General features: G+C 36.5%; 1 protein-coding gene across 1 annotated transcript; it reads left to right on the top strand.

The window, feature by feature from the left end:
- Nucleotides 1–1,466: 1,466 nt before the first annotated feature.
- Nucleotides 1,467–7,253, top strand: plk2b (polo-like kinase 2b (Drosophila)). The gene is made up of 14 exons (XM_067393587.1): nt 1,467–1,671; nt 1,890–1,997; nt 2,086–2,202; nt 2,301–2,430; nt 2,519–2,702; nt 3,333–3,531; nt 3,621–3,768; nt 3,843–3,937; nt 4,060–4,189; nt 4,289–4,369; nt 4,475–4,634; nt 5,706–5,835; nt 5,992–6,102; nt 6,694–7,253. Exons 1-14 carry the CDS (start codon nt 1,480–1,482, stop codon nt 6,883–6,885), a joined length of 1,977 nt encoding a protein of 658 aa, XP_067249688.1. The 5' UTR covers nt 1,467–1,479; the 3' UTR covers nt 6,886–7,253.
- Nucleotides 7,254–11,141: the final 3,888 nt, after the last annotated feature.

Here is an 11,141-nt window from a genome sequence, read left to right on the forward strand (position 1 = left end):
GGAGCAGAAGAATTAAAGGGCCAGTAGCCCTGAATCGGCTCATTTATAATGATGCCCCAAAATAGGCATTTAAAAAAATGAATTAAAAAATCTATGGGGTATTTTGAGCTGTAACCTCACAGACACATTCAGGGGACACCTTAGACTTATATTACATCTTTTTTTAAAAAGTTCTAGGGCACCTTTAAAGGGATAGTTCACCCAAAAATAAAAATTTTGTCATTATTTACTCACCACCATGTTGTTCCAAGCCATGAGTTTCTTTCTTCTTTTGAACACAAAAGAAGATATTTTGATGAATGTTGGTAACCAGACAGTTGACGGTAGCCATTGACTTCCATACATTTTTTCTCCTACTATGGAAGTCAATGGCTACCGTATGTCAGGTTACCAACATTCTTACCAAATATCTTGTTACCAAAAATCTTTTGTGTTTGAAACAACATGAGGGTGAGTAAATTATGACAAAATTGTTATTTTTAGATGAACTATCCTTTAATATCTCATAGAATAGCAAATCCAAAAAAAGGGCGGCATGTGTTTCTCCATCACACGTAGGTCAGTCTTACATTATATTTCCCACAAATTAAGAAAAATACTTGTTTTATTTTTATTTTTTCATTGATTTTTATGTGTTTCATTCATTTTATTGAAAGAAAAAATTGCCTGGGTTGGATAATGTGGGACACAGCTAAATATTATGTTTTGATCATTAAAATTAAAAAGTAATAGTACTTAAAACTACTTTGATCTTAATTCAAAAAAAAAAAAAAAAGATGTTAAAATTACAACGTTCTTGATGATATTAATAAATACAGTCGAGAAGATCAAGACCTCTGATGTTGGACAGGTCAAAATCCCCTTTTTAAGGGGGAAACTTTGATGTTTAAAACTATGCTGTGTTCATTATGTGTATCTAATAGTTCTCACAACATTGAATTTGTACGTATAATGCTTTTTAAAAAAATGGAACATGCCAGATGTTTTATGTCACTTTGACCACATGGTGATGCTCTGACTCTCCTCTATGAATCAGAAGGTTTATTTCAAACGTAGGCTATAAACGTCTTTACGATAGATAATTTATTGAAAATCAATATTTTTAAATATATATCGCCAGTGCTTATTTGTACTATTGTGTGTATATATAGCCTATACCTTGTTGACTGAAAAACAAGATCTATTTATCATTGCCTGTGAGAGATTGAACTGTGGCTATATGAGCCATTGCACAGATAGACCTGATTTTCTGCTATAATATTTGACTAGTAGGTGTATGTGATGTAGCTAGGATGTTTAATAATGGATACAGTGAGGTAGTTCACAGATGACAGCTATACGCCAGACCTCACGCGCCATATAGGGTCTTCCCGTCCGTGACGTATTTCGTCTAGAGGAGAGGCGCGCGAGCGCTGCGAGTATAAAAGCAAGGAGACACGCCGGTACAGCAGCACTGTGACAGCACACAGTAACTGAGTTATGGAGACACTAAGGAATACCTCTTACCCAACTATAACGGCACACAACGAAAAGATGTGTGAGCTCAATAAAATAAGTGAGCAAGGATGGAAAAAGCCAGAGGATAACAGTCGGACGAGTACAGAGTATTCCAGAATCATTACAGACCCCAATACTGGGAAATGTTACTGCCGGGGAAAAGTTCTGGGAAAGGTAATGGGCTCGATAATAATCCTGATATTATTTAAAATATGATATTTGTTATTATTTTATGTGAAAAATATTATTCATTGCATTTGTGCATGATTGCATTGCTTTTGTATAATGTTTTTTCTTTATATATATATATGTAGTGTCTATCTGGTTATGACTGCATTGCTTCCTTAACTTGGTTAACTTTATACTTATCGTATACTTTCTATATGCTATAGGGAGGCTTTGCAAAGTGCTATGAAATGACCGACCTGTCTTCAAGTAAAGTCTATGCAGCCAAGATCATCCCGCATACGCGTGTGTCGAAACCGCACCAGAGAGAGAAGGTAGGACAGACACATGGCATATGCAAATAAGATTTCCCGAGGGATTGATCGAGACCTCTAACTGATGTTTTGTATTCTGTTATTTCAGATAAACCGAGAGATTGACCTGCACAGAGCTCTCAGCCACAAACACATAGTGCATTTCTACCATCACTTTGAAGACAAAGACAACATATATATTCTTCTAGAGTACTGCAGTAGAAGAGTAAGTATCTATTTTTTTAAACATGTGATGAATTCTATCATAATATGTAATGCAAATGACTGTGTGCTTCCTAACTGACTCCTGGTAATCTTTTTTAGTCACTGGCCCATATACTGAAGGCACGTAAAGTCCTGACAGAACCTGAAGTGAGGTATTACATGAAACAGACAGTGTCTGCTTTAAAATACCTTCATGATTTAGAGATCCTGCATCGTGACCTGAAACTAGGTGAGCATGCATTCACACGCTTACATGATCTATATTAACATTCCATCAGTTTATAAGTAGTTACAATTTTTTTGTTGTATCGCTCTAGGCAACCTGTTTGTGAGTGACTCGATGGAGCTGAAAGTGGGAGATTTTGGGCTGGCTGCCAAACTAGAGCCAGTCAGCAACAGACGCAAAACGATCTGCGGTACACCCAACTACCTGTCGCCGGAAGTATTGAACAAACAGGGCCACGGCTGGGAGTCTGACGTGTGGGCTCTGGGCTGCGTCATGTAAGTTGTCACCATCAGATCTGAGGGTTTCCTCTACACACTATATTTGGAAACTGCTCAGTATGAATAGGCAATGATTGCCTCACTCTCTATGAATGAATATCTGCTTTACGTTCTTTATGTGTTCGGGATTGTATTTGCTGATCATGCTTTAGATTAGTGCTTGAATATCATAATAGCAGCGGCACATGTTTGTCTCCAGTGATGACCTATTCTAGTATCATTTACTTAACCTCAAGTACTTTCTGTCATCCTAAGAACACAAAAGATGAATTTTTGAAGAATGTGCTGTCAAAATAATAAGTGTGAATGAAGACAAAGCTCTAAAATAGCACTATAAATGTGGTCTTGTGCAATATTTAAGGTCTTTTGAAGATTTAAGTTGTGTTTTATGTTGCTATTTACTGTTAAATAAATGAATATCAACTTCTGTCTGTCAGACTGGCTATTATATTACTTCCTTTATGATACTTTTATGGTGCTTTTGCATCATTTTTCAAGCTTGACAGCCCCAGTCCTCTCTAAGTTAATTATATTAAAAAGAACAGCCAGAATATTATTAAAAAAAAATTCTAAAACTGACTGAACTATTATTTTAAGAGCCAAACCCTTATTAATCTTCCTTTTCAGGTACACCATGCTCCTGGGAAAACCTCCATTCGAGACCACTAACCTGAAGGAGACGTACCGCTGCATCCGAGAGGCCCGTTACATCCTCCCGGCGTCCCTCTCTCTTCCCGCCAAACAGCTCATTTCCGGCATGCTCGCACAGAACCCCGTGGATCGCCCGCACCTGGACGACATCATTCAGCATGAATTTTTCACCCAGGTAAGTTTGTTTGTTGCAGCACAGGTTTCAGTATATCCGGCCAAGCAGTTGGACTTTTCGTCAATGTATTTGTCGTAATTTCGCCACAGGGATTCATGCCAGAAACTCTACCTGTCAGCTGCTGCCATTCTGCCCCAGACTTCCACATTTCCAGTCCAGCCAAGAGCTTCTTCAAAAAGGCAGCTGCGGCTCTTTTCGGCGGCAAGAAGGACAAAGCCAAGTACTACGAAAATATAAGTAAGTGCTCGCTTTATTTAACTATAATCATTCATTTCAGAAGAACCCATGAATAACTGTTTATCTTCCTACAGATCGCTTAGCCAAAGAAGAGGAAGACATATTCAAGCTCCGGCAAGACTTTAGAAAGACTGCCATCAGTCATCAGATTACTACACACTCATCTGAGGTGAGCATTGTTCCCTTTATAGCAGACTATAATAAGGAATTCATCACCAGCTCTGAGATATTAATGAAGGTTAAGTGTTAGGTCATTCATGACACGCATATGCTGCAATTTCTCCTCTTTAGGAAGGAGGAAATCCGTCAGCACCTACAAGAAAGCCTGTTACCCTGGCAACTGACGGAAAGCTGCAGACAAGAGATACCATTCACTTGATTGTTAGAGGCAGCTTGGGCAGCTGCAGCAGTAGCAGTGAATGTAAGCGTGTGTTATACGTGTGTGTGTTTCACCTGTTCGGTCTGACCCAGCTCATTAGTATCGCAAGCTGATGCGATGTATCCCGCTGTTTCTCTGTAGGTCTTGAAGACACCACCACTGGCACTGTGGCAGAGGCTGTTATTAGTGTTCTGAGAGGCTGTCTTGAACACATGCCTAAAGGTGAATAAGACGCATTACACTTCACACACTTCTATACCAAATCCTTTCTATAGAGTAAAGAAAATTTGTGAACTTTGCATCTAAATGTACTTTTATTTTCCACAGCGGACAGCCTTCCCAGAGGAAATGGTTGTAATAGTTTGAAGTGGGTGACTAAGTGGGTTGACTACTCCAACAAATATGGCTTTGGCTATCAGTTGTCTGACAACACAGTGGGCGTCCTTTTCAACAACGGAATGCACATGAGTCTCCTCTCTGACAAGAAGTAGGTGTTTCAAGTTGACTGTTTGCTAACTCAGTTCCGCTCTATTTTGAAAAAAAATTCAACCCAAGCAAGTGTTCATGTGTAATGCCAATTTGATTCATTTCTGAAATAGCCAAACGTTATGCAATACATATTCATGAAGCAGTTGCTTACTAATATGAATAAACTACGGATGCACCAAAATTCTAATTCTGGCCTATCATTTTTTTTTTTTTTTAATGTATACTATACTATATTTTATCAAATAAATACTTAAATTAAAATTAAATGCTATTGGTCAATATAGACATCACCATCATTATAATATTCAGTATGAAAATGGATATTCATTTGGGATCAGTAAGATTTTATTTAAAGAAATTGAATATTTTATTCAGCAGTGATGCATTAAATTGATCAAAATGACAGTAAAGATTGACAGTATTTCAAATAAATGCTGTTCCTTTGAACTTTCTTCTATTCAACAAAAAATCCTGAAAGAAAAAAAAAATCACAGTTTACACAAAAAGTAAGAAGCACAACTGTTTTCAACATTGATAATAATAATATTTTTTTCTTGAGCACCAAATCAACAGTGATTTACAATGATTTCTGAAGGATCATGTGACACTGAAGACTGGAGTAATGATGTTGAAAATTCAGCTTTGCCATCACTGAAATAAATTACTTTTTAAAATATATTGAAATAGAAAACCGTTATTTTAAAATGCAATAATAATATTATTATTGTATTTTTGATCAGATAAATGCAGCCTTGGTGAGCATCAAAGACTTTAAAAATAAAAAAAAACATTAAAAATCTTACTGACCTGACTTTTGAACTGTAGTACATATCCAATATGCCCAGTATTATTATTTAAGATTTCCATCAGTAGTCTTCAGCATAGATGATCTTCTGAAGAGAAGAAAAATTTCACCAATATCCTGGAAATGTCAGTTGAATGACAAATGGCATTACATATCAAGAGCAAGCATGAGTCATAGACCTCATATATATATATATATTTATCTGTAGAATCAAACAGTGAGCATGTGCAGGTATTGATAAATCTGTGTTATCTTTGTTTTTAGGACTGTTCACCAGTATGCTGCGCTCGGCCAGAAGTCTGTTTTCTCTATTATCGAGGCTCCCGAGTGTGCTGTGGCCCAGGTCACCATCCTCAAGTACTTTGCCCACTACATGGAGGAGAATTTGATGGATGTGAGTGCACTCTTAGTATAACCCCTTATGTTTGTATTCAGCTTTGTATTTGTTACAGGTCTAAAAGTCAGACACTTGATATTCTGGTCTAGACTTCAGACATGTACAAGAAGCTGTGGTGTTAATATATATTGTTTATCCTTATTTTTCATTCAGGGAGGGGATGTGATAAGTGAACCAGATACCCAGAAGACCAGAATATATCTTCTGCAGTGGTTGAAATCAGACAGAGCTTTATTGATGCTGTTCAACGATGGCACATTCCAGGTAATATTATGCTCATCTTTATTTATTACAAAGAAATGGAAAATTCTTTCATCATTCTGTCGGCTTGTGTTCTTCTCTGGAACACAAAAGAAGATTTTTCAATACAGTAAAAGTGAATTGTAACAAAGGACAAAAAGCACTATCAAAGTACCATAACCTTTAGCTTTTTTGTCATTTTGGAGCTTGGCAGCACACGGTCACCATGCAATTTCATTCCATAGAAAAGATAAGCATGAACATCCTGCCTAACATTACCAAAAAAATAATAACATGAGGGTAAATGATGACAGAATTATCATTTTTGGGTGAACTATTCCTTTAATGCAGCAGTAGATAACAGTAGATACTCCTGCATACTTTGGTAGAACTTTATTCCCCATGTAAAAAGCTACTGTCTAGCGCTCTCAACGCCCCTCAGAACCCCTGGGTAGTTATCAGTCCTGTCTGTCTGTTCAGATAAAAAGCTGTGTACACTATAGCACTGTGGGAAGAAGAAGGTCACAAACCCTGCTGTAATAACATCCTGCATCCTGTGAGAGTGTTTCACATCAGTTCTAGAATAACAAAGGCTTTTTCTTCATCTCCCAACAGGTGAACTTCTACCACGACCACACCAAGCTCATCCTGTGCACACAGCAGGACGAATACCTGCTGACGTACATCAACGAGGAGCGAACTTCCACCACCTTCCAACTGAGCACGTTGCTCGGCATGGGCTGCACCGCGGACCTGCGCAGTCGTCTGGAGTATGCCCTGAACATGCTGTTGCAGCGATGCAACTGAGACTGACAGATGAGGAGAACAGTTGGCCACTGACTCAGCAAGAATCGATGATTTCTTTCAATGCAAGGGCGCAGAGGAGGAGTTGTTGAACTGAATGTCCATTGGATGTGAACAGGATGGAGCTATGGAAAGGTCTTCAATGACTAAGACAGTCTCTGTAGATTTACAAATGCTGAAATTCAGAGACTGTAGCGAAGAGGAATGATGTGATAAAAAGATTATAGAGAGGAAAGAAAATCTGGGCTGGGACCAGGGATTCCTTGACAAGAAACTGACTTCTTGTGTGTATGTGTGGTAAAATGTTGATGGATCACACATGCATGTAATAAGCTGCAAAAAATACCCCCCCCCCTTACTGAATATTTATTGTGTACATAATTCTTTATTTATTTATTTAATAAATAAAACTCTAAAATTCTAACATTGTGATGTTTTCTTTTAGACTAGTATACTATATGAGGACACAAACTGTTATGTACACATCGATATATGTGCAATGTGCATTAATTGTGTTATATTTGAGATGAGATTTATGAGTGCTTTTACTCATTAAGGGGGTGGGTACACACTATACACTACGCTACTGATTTTGTTAGCAATAAAAAGTAGTAGTAGGGAAGGTGTAGGACATACAGCGTAAGCGTTTTGACGAATACGGAAAGCGGAAGCACGTGCAAGGCGATAATTTGTGTTTATAAAGCATATACAGTTGTATTTTTTTTCGAAAATGACCGATCATTTCACTAGATAAGACCCTTATTCCTCGTCTGGTATCGTTTAAAGCCCTTTGAAGCTGCACTGAAACTTTGACCTTCAACTGTTTGGAGGCCATTGAAATCCACTATAAGGAGAATAATCCTGGAATGTTTTCATCAAAAACCTTCTTTTCTTTTCGACTGACGAAAGAAAGGAAAATTTTCAGGAAAATTTTATTTGAAAGTGGACTAATCCTTTAAGAATGAACAATACTTCTACAGCATTTGTTCGTTAATTTCAACATTTACTCATACATCATTAAATTTAAAAATTGTATTTGTTAACAATTTGTTATATATAAATATATACATATATATATATATATATATATATATATATATATATATATATATATACACACAGGCTTGGGCAAAAATACATCAAAATGTATTTTAAAATAAAATACCAAATACCTTAATTTTAAGTGTATCAAAATAAACTACAAAATACAGCAGCCACACCATGTATCAAAATAAACTACTGTATTTTTGTATTTTAAAAATACTGAAAAATACTTTTGCAAGGGAACATGAAATGTCTTCGCAAACCTTCCATCGATTGGCCTATTTGATCTATCTATCCCTTCACCATTACACTGACTCGGCTGATAAAGTAAACAATGTTTGATAGCAACTGCCTGAGTCATGCAATAAATCTGACATATGCAACTAGTTAATGGCACAATATGTACAATGTACAAAAAAAACACACTAGAACAATGTTATATATTTTGTTGACTAGTGGTGAAAATGTACATATTGTTGCTTTAACAGATCAAATATTCACATATTCCTGTGATCTCCCAGATGAGGGTTAGTTTTAAAGTAACCAAAAGTTTAATGTTGAACAGTTTGTGAATGACTCATAGTTGTATCCTAGTTTAGTTACTTGGTGTTTGGTAACAAAGGGCCTACTTTGCATCAGCAATACTGACTCATTCATAAGAAGACAAGTGTTGGCACCTGTATTCATAGCAACTAGTTTCTAACTAACTAATTAATCAATTGATTGTAAATCATAAATATAGGGGGCTGCTGCTCAGTATAATAGTTCAAGAGCATTATGTAAATTGGTAAACAATTCTAAAACTTAACATCTGTTCTGAACTCAACAAGTCTGGGCAAACTACTGAGTAAGTACCAATCAGAGGCTGCATTTTTGTGATGTCATCATGTAGACTTCTTACAAATATTTTACTTTATTTTACTGTATTTTAAAACTGTTTTTGATTTTTTTCAAGAAACCTTATTAACATTATAAGTGAAACTCGAGGAACATATTAAAATAATTTAAAAAAATCCATGTCATGACCCCCTTAAGTAACAGAATTAGACAGTTTACATAGTGGCAAAGAGGGCAAGGCCCTTCGTCAAAAAGCCTATGTAAAGTTACTTAATCACATGATAAACAACTATGATGTCAACTTTCTAGATAGTCATCACATGGATAAACATTACACTATTATTCTGAAACAAGTCAAATGAATGACACATGGCATTACACAACAAATAAACTACTTCCATCTTACAATTAAAGGAAGCTTTTGAGGCAAACTCCCAGGAAGAGTAAGGATATTACTTAGCCACACCACAAACGGAGAATCACGAATATTACTGGCACATCTTATTATGTCAGTGGAGTATATTTAGCCACTTTTATCTTAGGATCTAAAACTCCACAATCAAGCAGTTGTCTGAAAGACAACACAAAAGCTCACTATGTTTTGATGCCAGTGTTAATGTGCATTTCTTTATCAGCCCATTTGACAGGTTATCTTGAAAGGAAATGAATTAGCTATTAAAGCTAATTATAAAACTAAACAGATAAAGTATTAAAAATAGGCTGAAACTATTAGCTTAGTTTTTGTCCTCAGCATACTCCCAAAAGACGTTTGTACAGAATTAAATACCGTACAAGAATACTGGAATTTATTGTTCACTGTATTTCTCAATATTAGCACACTGACATCATCCGTATTGTAAAAACCTTGCTCTTTCTTGTGAATTCAAGCATCAGTGCTTCTATAAAGTCCTTCAGGAAATAATTTCTTGGTTCTTCACCAAGCATTCTACTCTTTTAAAGAACTAGATTACGTTACTCTCTGACCTATGCAAAAAATAAATCTGGCAGACATTTAAAAAAACCCTAATCTTCTGCGAGGATGACTCACATTAAAATTCTCTGCCAATTCTGCTGCTAAGCAAGCTCCATAGATGTGTATGCTGCGTTTGCATATGCATATGTACACCAGCGTTCATTCTGGCTTGCGTTTATGCATATGCGTATGTGTGCGACGAACCTTCTGAAGTCATGTCACAGCTGTGCTGGTTACGCACGTGTTGCGCTGATGTGTGGGCTTCACAGACTCATTGCAGGCTTGAGAATCTGATGAAACATTGTTTGGTTCAAGCTCTCTATCCCAAACTGATCCATCCCTCAGATTTCACATTTGACCCTGTAAGGGTGGAATACATCTTGAAAGGAAAGCAGAAGGGGAAATAAATCAATAATCAGAAATGTTCAGGCATTTGAACTACAACTGAAAATTTTCACAAGCTCACTCTCTACCACACTGGGAGTTTGCTTAGGGAGAAATGTAATGTAATTGGAAGTTAAAAAAAGAGTTAAAAGTGAATGGATGATACATTGGAGCGATCTGGTGTAGGAAGATGAACCATTTTCAAATTGAATTTGGACAAGGCATTGCAATCACTCGAGTAATCAGCTCCAATAACATACTTGACATTTCGATCAAAGGAAAATGCTCTCAGATACCAGGAAAAGAAGTTTATACCAGAAGTGCTGTGAAACTCAAAAAGGGATATTTCACATTGGTTCCTTGCCTTCAGTCTTGGGAGAAAAATTCCTTTGGGCCCAAAATCACATGTATTCCATGTGGAACCAACCCAATTGGCAACATTGTCTTACTATGAATAACTTTCTTGTTTCTGAAAATGCCAAAGCTGCCCACATACGCACACACAGTGGCTTCCCATTTGCCTTACAAGCCCAATCTAGTTGCTGACGTCTGAAATAATATCTTGAAAAAACTAAGTAACTTATTTATAAAGCGGACACTTTTTTTTAGACATTTCTTTTCAACATATTGTCAAGGATGTTCAAGGTTTTTGAATTTGTAAATCATGATATCATGTCTCACTTTAACCTTATAAACTGATGAATATGGTCTCATTGTTAAAAGAGAGCTGAGCCTTGCAAAAAAAGTTCTGTGGTGCTACTTTGGTACATTGATGGAATTAGATGGTGATGGTCCATTCATATACCATGTTACTAAATGCTATATTTAAGCATGTTTATCTACCATGGTGGCCAACTGCTCTTTAAAGAATACCATGGTACTACCAATATAGACTGCTGTTCAAAAGTTTGGGGTTGGTAAGATTTTTTCACATGATCCTTCAGAAATCAATCTAATACAGTTTTGTGGAAACTTTGATACTTTCTTTCAGGATTATTTGATGAATGGAAAGTTCAGAAGA

The sequence above is a fragment of the Chanodichthys erythropterus genome, chromosome 9, assembly GCF_024489055.1.
Source record: "Chanodichthys erythropterus isolate Z2021 chromosome 9, ASM2448905v1, whole genome shotgun sequence".
NCBI classification, from domain to species: Eukaryota; Metazoa; Chordata; class Actinopteri; order Cypriniformes; family Xenocyprididae; genus Chanodichthys; species Chanodichthys erythropterus.